The sequence below is a fragment of the Lepidochelys kempii genome, chromosome 1 (assembly GCF_965140265.1).
Source record: "Lepidochelys kempii isolate rLepKem1 chromosome 1, rLepKem1.hap2, whole genome shotgun sequence".
Lineage (NCBI taxonomy): Eukaryota > Metazoa > Chordata > Testudines > Cheloniidae > Lepidochelys > Lepidochelys kempii.
In genome coordinates, this window is record NC_133256.1 from 150,213,295 (window position 1) to 150,226,782 (window position 13,488).

Here is a 13,488-nt window from a genome sequence, read left to right on the forward strand (position 1 = left end):
TTTTAAACCCTTCAATAATTGAACTATCTTAGATGGATCATCTCTAGGAGTCCTCTGCTTGTGATGTTCTTTAGCAGGATAGGACTTGTCAGATGATCCTGGCTTCAATGCCAAGGAATGTGACAACCTGATTTACTTGGGCCAGAAAACTGCCTCCTCAGGAGAGCTTTTCCTGGATTCTTGAACTAACAGAAGAATTTATAATTAATTGCTGCTGTCCTTCAAGTTCTTGAAGAGAAAAGGTTTTTTGCGTGTTGTACAACCCTTCAAAGCACTGGAGAAGTGTCATGCCTATTAACAATAACATTTGTCTGAATAAGTGCAGCACTATTTGCCTCAGGTCCACCCTGGTAAAAAGACCCACAACTTGAAGTCAGAAACAAGAAAAACAAGATTTTTTTGCTAAACTAACTTTCTTTGTACTAATCAAGTCCTGACTTTAAATAACTTTTTAAAACTCTTTACAAAGGAAAGAGCTATTATGGTTGCATTTAAAAATATTTATATTTTGAAAGATTCTACTGATCCGAGAGAGACTCAGTGTACTTGAAGTGGGAATACCAGTGGAACCTGTAATGGCTCTCAAATCTGTAAAGGTTTTTTTTAAAATACACCCTCTGTAACTATTCCTCCAAAAGAGAAAGGATAAAGTTCCCCAAATCACATCAACTGGTAGAGAGCCAGGAACCAACAGTGCAAGAGTATGTACACCCTTGGTCAGAAGAATGTTGAGCTCAAGAGACATGCATCCACTGCCTGTCAATACTGTTTTAGTGTTGCCAGGCACACATTGCTCTATGGAGCTAATATCATCAGCAAAACTATTTAATGAAGCAAAGCTCTGGACAACTGGGGGCAGCAACAGATGCCTGGGAACTTAACTTCTTGTCACATTGTGGTTCCAGTTATTCAGCATTTGGATAAATATAGCTGAACTGAAGAGAGTTTAGAAATAAGACAGGACATTAAAAAAATCATCCAAAACAAGCAGACTATGCAGTCACATTCTGCACTTACTTTGCCATTTCCCTAATGACTCTCGGTATATCTGTACAGATATCCACTTTAACCAACTGTAATGTTTTGGGTTCCACCATTCCACTGGAAGGTACTATGTTAACAGGGACACTTCCGTTGTAGTTTATTTTAAATGCACCTAAGACAAATATAGTACTGTATGTTACATATAACATTTAAATGGAAGATTATCTAGCATTCAACACATAGAATAAACTAAAAACATAGTAAAGTTTCATAAATAGTACATAAAATAAAGTAACTTATAAAAATAAAATTATGGTATTGTAACACATATATTGCAAAAAAAATCCTAATCTAACATTTTTCTGGCTTTCCTCAAATATCAGATGCCCACATACAATGCCATTGTGCAAAGTTATTGTTGTAATAGACAATGTAATGACATTCAGAACCCAACTGATTGTATCATAAAACAAAAGGAGTACTTGTGGCACCTTAGAGACTAACCAATTTATTTGAGGATAAGCTTTCGTGAGCTACAGCTCATTTCATCGGATGCATGAATGTGGTCGCTCACGAAAGCTTATGCTCAAATAAATATGTTAGTCTCTAAGGTGCCACAAGTCCTCCTTTTCTTTTTGCGAATACAGACTAACATGGCTGCTACTCTGAAACCTATCATAAAACAGTTGCTAGTAACACTTTGTATGTCAGGCAAATTTGAGACATAGCTTTATATAGCAGTAGTAGCCAAATGTTTAAGAGCTTAACCAAGGAGAAGTCTATTGTCTCCTTCTGTGCAATTGACAACTGCGTATGTATGCAGTGTAGTATACCACAAATGAGAAAAATCTAAGCACAAGCATAGGATACATTTTTTAAAAATTAACAAACTATGTGAACAAGAGAATCGATAAGTGGATGTATTCCACATGTGGCAGCATATTATCTGCTGACAACCAAGAGGTATCAATAAACTATTAAAACTGCTGTTATATAAAGCCATGTTCCATAATTACCACAGGAGTTTCCACGTCAAATGGTCTAGATAATACATATTCCTGCCATGAGTGCAGGGGACTCGACAGGATGACCTCTCGAGATCCCTTCCAGTCCTGCGATTCTATGATTTTTAATAAGATGCAGAATCAAAATAAAGCTTGAGTACTCAAGTTTTATGTTGATTAACAACATGGAGTCAGGACACATGTAACCTACTCCCTCAGCCAGAGGCCAGGATGTAGCCCCTCCCCTGCTGACATTACTCATGTGTCTGGATACTGCCCCTCAACATTACTTGCAGGGAGTATTAGGTCCACTGGGCCCACATAATCATAGATTCAGCGGTCCATCACTTGTCTGCCCTCGATACTATCCTTTGCACCAGCCTATACAAAGCCACCTCCATATGCCCAATCCTGCATCAGCAGCCCATCCTGCATCACAGGGCTTAAATGGTGAAGAAAGCTATATATGGCTCTTCTGCACCAGGATCAACTTCACTCCAGGTGAATTATACATATGCTTAAAACAGGTAAAGGATCAGTACTTCTCACACAACTATTTCTGTTCTAGGAGATAAATGATCATTTATTAGTAATGGCGGATTTCAAAAAAATCAGACATTACACATCAAGTTCCAACCTCGTAGGAGAAAAATATATATATATATGAAATCTGTGTACACTCAAAGTGTCCAGTGAACAGCTGCTAGCACTAAACATTCTACTTAGTAATGATGCTAACAGGAAAGGAAGACACTAACATCAATATTTCTTCCCCTAAAGAGCATTTGTCAAAGTTGTAGTGAGAAGTATAACGGAAAGGCTATTTACCCCTAAGTGGAAGTTACCTCAGCCAAAAAAAATGATATGTAAAACAGATAAGCAATTTACAGCAGTGGTAGATTTCCCACTTTAGAAGACTGAACTGCTGCAGAGACATCTCTACAAAAACACAGAACCAAATACAAACTTCAGTAGACACTTAGAACAAGTTGAAGATGCCTGTCACAAGCATTTTTGTTATATAACAAATTGCTTTGTATAATAGAAAATTTATACTGTTCCATGGGTCACCACTCACTTTTCTCCCCATAGAGTTGAGCATTAGATTCTAGGGAAAACAGAAGATTATAACTGAAACTTTTCACAAAGCAAACAGTATATACAACTATTTTTGTTCTTTTTGTTAATACCTTTCCTTGTATACTTTATATAGATAATACACACATACTAACCAACATCTGGAATAAAAAGTTAAGACAAAAAATTCTAAAATTGCTGAAGTATGCAACAGTTTTGATACCTTTTAGCAAAAGAGATTTTTTTATAACACAAACAAAATCTGAGCACTAGTGCTTAGTAGATGTTTGCATTTATGTGAACATGGCTGCCTCACAAATCTCCTGTAGATGTATCAGAAGTTTTCAGCCACAGCAAGCTTCCCTCATCCCAAACAGGCTGTTGATGTGATCCTTGAGTTGTAGGCCTGCCAGATTTTAAACAGTGAGACTTCCAATCAAAGAGCCATTCTCATATGGCTCTCTTGGCAACAATATTCCCTGTTATTTTTGTGTAAAACAGGTGGATTTTAATCCATATCAAAGAAACTTTGACACTGGTACGAAGAACAGCTTCACCACGATGGGCTTACATGCATGGGATAAAATGATGGTAGGATGATTAACTAAAAGTTGAATTTTGAAGGAATTTAGTATATGTACTCATATCATCACCTTATTCTTAAAAAAAGGGAATATAAAAGTGGATTGTTCCCTGGAGACTAAAAGTTATTAATTTTATGAGCTAAAGTCACTGCCATAAGAAAATGACCTTCTACATAAGAAACTTGAGCTCACAGGTATCAAATGGCTCAAAAGGAGATTCCATCAGCTTAGTCAGGGCCACCTTAATATGATACAAAGCAGGGAGTTTTTAGTGAGCATTTCTAAATGTATTAAGTCGCACATGACCAAAGGCCAGAGAAAAATTATATGCTTTAAGTTTGTTCCCTGAAACCCAGAAGAGATGCCAAACGATTTCTGGAAGAAAATGCTCATAACCCTGACAAGTGAAAAATGTCGTCAAATAATTTATATGTAGGCTTGGAAGGAGTAGATTTGTATTGGTAAACGTTGGTGTATGTCAATCTCACTGTGCACACAAAAACTAACAAAAAATATTTCCATCAATAATAATAAAAATGTACAGATAGTCAAAGTAAGAAAAATGTTGCATATTAGAGTTTGATATAAGGACATATATTTTGTATATTTTAACGTGATGTTGACAAATTTGTTTTGACAGTTATAAAGCTTTAACTTTTTGAATCTCAACTACTACTGTCATTAAATATTTATCTGACACACACCCCGAGACTTAGCCCCAGGCACTTTTCCTTAACTGTGAAAATTTAAACGGATAAAAATTGGGGAAAAAAAAAAGCTTAAAAATAAATATCTATATTATGTGTCCAAATTATAAAAAAATAAATAAATAAAAATTCAATTCTGCCAAGCCTATTTATATGGGATTGCTTAAAAGATTCCAAATGAGCCTTTTCATACCACATCATCAGAATTTTCTCCTGAAGGGTATATACACTTAAGAAGGTTCCTTCCAAGAAGCTGAGGGACTTGAGACACCTGCTTAGAAACACCAATTTGTGTGATCTCAAAAGCTATGCTGACCAGGTGAAAGCTCTCTAGTTGGAACAGACAGTTGCCCTACTTATTCTGTGGTAACAGGCTTGGCCCGTCCCTCATCCTGATGGATTTGCCACTGCAATTCCTACCAAGTTTTAGAGCAATATGTCTTGCCAGTGGGAAGATATTGGGATCGCAGACTTCAGTAAAGGTAATAAAAGCAATTATATGTGAGCTATTCTGCCTAAGGAAAGAAGAAGACATCTAGTGATTTCTAATGCACAGTGGTGCACATCCTCACCAGTAGTGCTTCCACTGACTGAAGAGGGGCAGTGTGGAGGGTTGAGAGCCACGACTCTCAGCTCTGCACAGATCCCCGCAGGGAGCCCAACTGCCCCCAGGCTACTTGCCTCCCTGCTCCCAGCCGGCAGGCAGCCATCTGAGACTTCTTACCATGCCCGGATTCTGATCAGCTGCCGTGCTCCCAGCAGGAAGCATGGAGCCGAGAGCCTGTGCGGGCAGCCAGCCTCCCAGCCAGGAGATGGGAGCCTTGGTGCAGCCAGGCTTCCAGCGGGGAGTGGGGAGCCCAGGGGGCAGCCCAGCATGGAGCAGAGACCCAGCAGGGGAATTGGGGCTTTCTTGTCAATTTTGCAGCTCCATGAAATTGACAAGACAGCCAACAGCAAATGTAAGTAACACAAAAAGAAAAGGAGTACTTGTGGCACCTTAGAGACTAACAAATGTACGTGAGCTGTAGCATAAGGTTTCGTGAGCTACGGCTCAAATACATTTGTTAGTCTCTAAGGTGCCACAAGTACTCCTTTTCTTTTTGCAGATACAAACTAACAGGGCTGCTACTCTGAAACCTGTAAGTAACACAGTGTCCTCGCAGACAGTGTGTTGCCCTAACTACAATGACATAAACCCTACACCTCTCATGGAGGTGGAGTTATTATGTCAGTGCGGTAGGGCACATGCATCGGTGGGACAAGGCTGTAGTGACTACACTGACATAATTAGGTCGATGTAAGCTGCCTTACATCAACCTAACTGTATAAAATAGACCAGGCTTCAGCCTAGATTCAAGAATAGAGCACTACTACAAATGCATTTTTGGATACTCAGAAGTCTTACAGCTGCCAGAAGTTTTACATGAGCTCTCCTTCTCTGAGCAGTTCCACAACACCTCACAACTGAGCTTAAGACACTGGGGGGACTTTTACAAAACCAGCAATTGTGCACTCACAGTCCTGTTCAAATCAAAGCCTTATTTTCTCCTGTATAAGATCCTAAATTCCTTTATTGCTGATGTGTTAACTTGAACAAAAACTACATTTTTTTGAAGAAAAATAAAACCTTTTGGTAATTTACTGAATAGTGACATTTACCTGGAGATGATCCATGGTTAGTAATACTAATCTCTTTACTAATTACTTTACTGTTTGCAATCACTGTGCCAAAATTAATCTCTGGCTCAATTTCCAGACAACAGCACGGAATTAATCTGCAGAGAAAAGATATTTTAATTATTTTTTCCCAGAACTTCAAGCTATTTTGTGGTTTTTAAAAGAAATATATTTGAACAATGCAATAGAAAAAAAATTTGCTTTCCTCCTAATTCCATTAACACAATTATTTATGCAACTCACTTCAGCAGTATTATGAACACATGGAAGACATAAAAATGCTTACTTATTAAACTGCTAATCTGTTTATTTTTAATTACTGTAACTTTAAAACAATTTAATTCCAGTCAATAAGCTGAAATGGAATGCAACTATATATTATGTTTCAATTCCTGTGTTATGGCACAAAGACCCTAATATGAATTCTCAGAAAAGCTTTCACTCATTTTGGGTTAATTCCTGCATAAAAAAATGACTAAAATGACTAAGATAAACATACACATAAACATTTCAATAGTGGCTGACCAAACTAATATTTATCCAGATGTTCACACCCTAGTGCAACAAAACTTATGGCACTCAGTGTTCTTTATTTATGAGCATGCATCATGTAGTTTCAGTGACATTAGTTGTAATAAAAGACACTGGTGAAATTAAGTTTAAGCTATTTGTTTTGTCAAAATCAGGGTTCCATTGTACTTGGCATTGCACCAACCCTGACCCAAAGAGCTTGCAGTTTAAGGTTCCAAATCCTCGAATGGATTCCATGCAGGCAGACTGCTGCATTCAACAACAAACTAAGGAACAAAATAACAAACTAAGGAACAAAATAAGAAAGGCTAAGACACAAAATTAGTTACACCTAGCAAGGGACATAAAAGGCAATAAGAAAAAGTTATTTAAATATATTAGGAACAAGAGAAAGACAAAGGAAAACTTAGGTCCTCTACTTAATGAAGGAAAGCTGGGGTGAAAGTAAGATAAAATACTTACCAGTGTGGAGGCCTGGCCTCAGTCTGAAGGGGTGGGGCTGGAGGGGTCAGCCTCCCCCAGCCAGCCCTTCCACACTGCCCGGACCACACCATCCAGGGCTCTGGCTGCTGCCATGGTAGCAACGGCTGGGAGCCCAGGGTCCTTTTAAATTGCCAGGCCCCAGGGCAACTGACCCTTTTGCCCCCACTGTTGGCAGCCCTGGGGGGGGGGGGCAAAAGGGGTAGCAACGTTAAAGTGCTGCCGTGGCAGTGCTTTAACGTGGGCTGTGTATGGGCCAGTACCGGCAGCCACTTCTTACCAGTACACTGTCCCGGCCCACTTTCACCTCTGAGAAGAGTTAATAACTTATGACATCAAGAAAGCTGAGGTGTTTAAAGGTCTATTTTGCTTCAGTCTTCACTAAAAAAGTTAATGGCAACCAGATACTTAACACAATTAATATTAACAACAAGGGAGAAGGAATGCAAGACAAAATAGGAAAATAACAGTTTAAAGAATATTTAGATAAATTAGATGTATTCAAGTTGGCAGGGCTCAATGAAATTTATCCTATGGTACTTAAAGAACTAGCTGAAGCAATCTCAGAACTCTTAGGGTATGTCTACACTACGAAATTAGGTCGAATTTATAGAAGTCGTTTTTTTTTAAATCGGTTTTATATATTCGAGTGTGTGTGTCCCCACAGAAAATGCTCTAAGTGCATTAAGTGCATTAACTCGGCGGAGCGCTTCCACAGTACCGAGGCAAGCGTCGACTTCTGGAGCATTGCACTGTGGGTAGCTATCCCACAGTTCCCGCAGTCTCCGCTGCCCATTGGAATTCTGGGTTGATATCCCAATGCCTGATGGGGCTAAAACATTGTCGCGGGTGGTTCTGGGTACATATCGTCAGGACCCCGTTCCCACCCTCCCTCCCCCCGTGAAAGCAAGGGCAGACAATCATTTCGCGCCTTTTTTGTCTGCTGCCAGCCAAAGATGTAAAGGATCGATGGAGTGGGTCAGAACAAGAAATAGACCAGATTTGTTTTGGACTCATTTTCCTCCTCCCCTGTCTAGATCACACTGCAGTCAGTCACAGAGAAGGCGCAGCGAGGTTAATCTAGCCATGTATCAATCAGAGGCCAGGCTAACCTCCTTGTTCCAATAACAACGATAACTTTGGTGCACCATTTCTTATTGGAACCCTCCGTGCAGTCCTGCCTGAAATACTCCTTGATGTACAGGCACACCCTTTGTTGATTTTAGCTCCCTGAAGCCAACCCTGTAAGCCGTGTCGTCAGTCGCCCCTCCCTCCGTCAGAGCAACGGCAGACAATCGTTCCGCGCCTTCTTTCTGTGCGGACGCCATACCAAGGCAAGCATGGAGGCCGCTGAGCTCATTTTGGCAATTAGGAGCACATCAACCACCACACGCATTATCCAGCAGTATATGCAGCACCAGAACATGGCAACGCGATACCGGGCGAGGAGGCGACGTCAGCGCGGTCCCGTGAGTGATCAGGACATGGACACAGATTTCTCTGAAAGCATGGGCCCTGCCAATGCATGCATCATGGTGCTAATGGGGCAGGTTCATGCTGTGGAACGCCGATTCTGGGCTCGGGAAACAAGCACAGACTGGTGGGACCGCATAGTGTTGCAGGTCTGGGACGATTCCCAGTGGCTGCGAAACTTTCGCATGCGTAAGGGCACTTTCATGGAACTTTGTGACTTGCTTTCCCCTGCCCTGAAGCGCATGAATACCAGGATGAGAGCAGCCCTCACAGTTGAGAAGCAAGTGGCGATAGCCCTGTGGAAGCTTGCAACGCCAGACAGCTACCGGTCAGTTGGGAATCAATTTTGAGTGGGCAAATCTACTGTCGGGGATGCTGTGATGCAAGTAGCTCACGCAATCAAAGATCTGCTGATATCAAGGGTAGTGACCCTGGGAAATGCGCAGGTCATAGTGGATGGCTTTGCTGCAATGGGATTCCCTAACTGTGGTGGGGATATAGACGGAACCCATATCCCTATCTTGGCACCAGAGCACCAAGCCGCTGAGTACATAAACCGCAAGGGGTACTTTTCGATAGTGCTGCAAGCTCTGGTGGATCACAAGGGACATTTCACCAACATCAACGTGGGATGGCCGGGAAAGGTGCATGACGCTCGCATCTTCAGGAACTCTGGTCTGTTTCAAAAGCTGCAGGAAGGGACTTTATTCCCAGACCAGAAAATAACTGTTGGGGATGTTGAAATGCCTATATGGATCCTTGGGGACCCAGCCTACCCCTTAATGCCATGGCTCATGAAGCCGTACACAGGCAGCCTGGACAGTAGTCAGGAGCTGTTCAACTACAGGCTGAGCAAGTGCAGAATGGTGGTAGAATGTGCATTTGGACGTTTAAAGGCGCGCTGGCGCAGTTTACTGACTCGCTTAGACCTCAGCGAAACCAATATTCCCACTGTTATTACTGCTTGCTGTGTGCTCCACAATATCTGTGAGAGTAAGGGGGAGACGTTTATGGCGGGGTGGGAGATTGAGGCAAATCGCCTGGCTGCTGGTTACGCGCAGCCAGACACCAGGGCGGTTAGAAGAGCTCAGGAGGGCGCGGTACGCATCAGAGAAGCTTTGAAAACCAGTTTCATGACTGGCCAGGCTACAGTGTGAAAGTTCTGTTTGTTTCTCCTTGATGAAACCCCCCGCCCCTTGGTTCACTCTACTTCCCTGTAAGCTAACCACCCTCCCCTCCTCCCTTTAATCACCGCTTGCAGAGGCAATAAAGTCATTGCTGCTTCACAGTCATGCATTCGTTATTCATTCATCACACAAATAGGGGGATGACTACCAAGGTATCCCAGGAGGGGTGGTGGAGGAGGGAAGGAAAATGCCACACAGCACTTTAAGCACAGCACTTTAAAAGTTTACACCTTTAAAATTTATTGAATGACAGCCTTCTTTTTTTTTGGGCAATCCTCTGTTGTGGAGTCGCTGGTTGGCCGGAGGCCCCCCCACCGCGTTCTTGGGCGTCTGGGTGTGGAGGCTATGGAACTTGGGGAGGAGGGCGGTTGGTTACAGAGGGGCAGCAGTGGCAGTCTGTGCTCCAGCTGCCTTTGCTGCAGCTCAACCATACACTGGAGCATTCTGGTTTGGTCCTGCAGCAGCCTCAGCATTGAATCCTGCCTCCTCTCATCACGCTGCCGCCACATTTGAGCTTCAGCCCTGTCTTCAGCCCGCCACTTACTCTCTTCAGCCCTCCACCTCTCCTCCCGGTCATTTTGTGCTTTCCTGCACTCTGACATTATTTGCCTCCACGCATTCGTCTGTGCTCTGTCAGTGTGGGAGGACAGCATGAGCTCGGAGAACATTTAATCGCGAGTGTGTTTTTTTTTCTTTCTAAGCTTCACTAGCCTCTGGGAAGGAGAAGATCCTGTGATCATTGAAACACATGCAGCTGGTGGAGAAAAAAAAAGGGACAGCGGTATTTAAAAAGACACATTTTATAAAACAGTCGCTACACTCTTTCAGGGTAAACCTTGCTGTTAACATTACATACATAGCACATGTGCTTTCGTTACAAGGTCGCCTTTTGCCTCCTCCCACCGCGTGACTACCCCCTCAACCTTCCCCCCTCCCTGTGGCTAACAGCGGGGAACATTTCTGTTCAGCCACAGGCAAACAGCCCAGCAGGAATGGGCTATACTGAGTGTCCCTGAAGAAAAGCACCCTATTTCAACCAGGTGACCATGAATTATATCTCACTCTCCTGAGGATAACACAGAGAGAGAAAGAACGGATTTTGGTTGAATGCCAGCAAACATACACTGCAATGCTTTGTTCTACAGTGATTCCCGAGTATGTGTTACTGGCCTGGAGTGATAAAAGTGTCCTACCATGAAGGACGAAATAAGGCTGCCCTCCCCAGAAACCTTTTGCAAAGGCTTTAGGACTACATCTAGGAGAACCGCAAATGCCAGGGCAAAGTAATCCTTTCACATGCTTGCTTTTAAACCATGTATAGCATTTTAAAAGGTACACTCACCAGAGGTCCCTTCTCCGCCTGCTGGGTCCAGGAGGCAGCCTTGGGTGGGTTCGGGGGGTACTGGCTCCAGGTCTAGGGTGAGAAACAGTTCCTGGCTGTCGGGAAAACCGGTTTCTCCGCTTGCTTGCTGTGAGCTATCTACAACCTCCTCCTCCTCATCTTCTTCGTCCCCAAAACCTGCTTCCGTATTGCCTCCATCTCCATTGAAGGAGTCAAACAACACGGCTGGGGTAGTGGTGGCTGAACCCCCTAAAATGGCATGCAGCTCATCATAGAAGCGGCATGTTTGGGGCTCTGACCCAGAGCGGCTGTTCGCCTCTCTGGTTTTCTGGTAGGCTTGCCTCAGCTCCTTCAGTTTCACGCGGCACTGCTTCGGGTCCCTGTTATGGCCTCTGTCCTTCATGCCCTGGGAGATTTTCACAAAGGTTTTGGCATTTCGAAAACTGGAACGGAGTTCTGATAGCACGGATTCCTCTCCCCAAACAGCGATCAGATCCCGTACCTCCCGTTCGGTCCATGCTGGAGCTCTTTTGCGATTCTGGGACTCCATCATGGTCACCTGTGCTGATGAGCTCTGCATGGTCACCTGCAGCTTGCCACGCTGGCCAAACAGGAAATGAGATTCAAAAGTTCGCGGTTCTTTTCCTGTCTACCTGGCCAGTGCATCTGAGTTGAGAGTGCTGTCCAGAGCGGTCACAATGGAGCACTCTGGGATAGCTCCCGGAGGCCAATACCATCGAATTGTGTCCACAGTACCCCAAATTCGAGCTGGGAACGTCGATTTAAGCGCTAATCCACTTGTCGGGGTGGAGTAAGGAAATCGATTTAAAGAGCCCTTTAAGTCGAAATAAAGGGCTTCACTGTGTGGACGGGTGCAGGTTTAAATCGATTTAACGCTGCTAAATTCGACCTAAAGTCCTAGTGTAGACCAGGGCTTAGCAATGATCTTTGAGAACTCTTGGAGAACAGGTGAGGTCCCAGAAGAATGGAAAAGGGCAAACACAGTACCTTTCTTTAAAAAGGACAATAAAGAGGACCTGGGGAATTATAGACCAGTCAGCCTAACTTAACTACTTGGAAAGATGCTGGAACAATTTATTAAGCAATCCATTTGTAAGCATCTGGAGGATAACACGTTAAGAAGGAAGAGCCAGCGTGGATTTGTCAAAAACAAATCATGCCAAACCAACCTAATATCCTTCTTTGACAAGGTTACAGCCTAGTGGGGAATTAATAGACTTGATATGTCTTCATTTTAGGAAGTCTTTTCACACAGTCACACATGACATTCTCATAAATAAACTAGGGAAATGTGGTCTAGATGAAATTACTATAAGGTGGGATCACAACTGATTGAGTACTTTCTTTCAAAGAGTAGTTTTAAATGGTTTGCTGTCAAACTGGGTGGGAATACCTAATGAAGTCCCACAGGGGTCAGTCCTAGGTCCTGTGCTGTTCAGTATCTTCATTAATGACTTGGATAACTGAGTGGACAGAGTACTTATAAAATTTGCAGATGACACCATGCTGGGAGCTGGTACGAGCACTTTGGAGGACATGATCAGAATTCAAAATCATCTTGACAAATTGGAGAATTGGTCTTAATTCAGCAAGATGAAATTCAATAAAGACAAGTGCAAAGTACTTCACTGAGGAAGGAAAAATGAAATGCACAACCGCAAAATGGGAAATGACGGTGCAGGTGGTAGTACTGCTGTGTGTTTTAGTGGCTATCAAATTGAATACGAGCCAGCAACATGATGCAGCTGCAAAAAAGGCTAGTGTCATTCTGGGTTGTGTGAACAGGAATGCTGTAAGACATGGGAGGTAACTGTCCCACTCTACTTGGCAGTGGTGAGGCCTCAGTTGGAATACTGTGTCCAATTTTAGCTGCCACATTTTGGGAAAGATGTGGACAAATTGGAAAGAGGCCAAAGGAGAGCAACAAAAATGATAAAAGATTTAGAAAACCCTGACCTACGAAAGGTTAAAAAAAACTGGTCATGTTTAGTCTGAGAAAAGAAGGGCAGGAGGAGACAGATAGCCTCCAAATACATTAAGTGCAGTTATAAAGAGGACTGTGAAAAATTGTTTTCCCACATTCACTGAAGGTAGGTTAAGAAATAATGGGCTTAATCTGCAGCCATGGAAATGAAGGTTACATATTAGGAACAACTTTCTAACTATAAGCATAGTTAAACCCTGGAATAGACTTCCAAGGGAGGTTTTTTTTTTTAAGAACATGGAATCTCCACCACTGGAGGTTTTTTAAGAATATGTTGGACAGACACCTCTCAGGGATGGTGCTGGTTTACTTTGTCCTGCAACAGTGCAGGGGGCTAGATGACTTCCTGAAGTCCCTTCCACTCTACTTTTCTATGATTCTATGACTCCCCAACCAAAGTGAATGGGGCTTCACAGGAGCAGAGCAGTCTGCCAACG

General features: G+C 42.8%; 1 protein-coding gene across 2 annotated transcripts in view; it reads right to left on the reverse strand.

Moving 5' to 3' along the window:
• The window catches only part of CFAP47 (cilia and flagella associated protein 47), a 636,073-nt gene that overhangs the window by 603,010 nt on the left and 19,575 nt on the right, over positions 1-13,488 (reverse strand). Inside the window, exons 3-4 of one of the 2 annotated variants that reach the window (XM_073358068.1) lie at positions 6,016-6,131; positions 1,018-1,156 (exon numbers count right to left, since the gene is read on the reverse strand). In XM_073358068.1, the coding sequence (XP_073214169.1) occupies positions 1,018-1,156; positions 6,016-6,131 (255 nt within the window). The remainder of the gene's footprint in view (positions 1-1,017; positions 1,157-6,015; positions 6,132-13,488) is intronic. The other variant, XM_073358073.1, reaches the window with a different exon arrangement.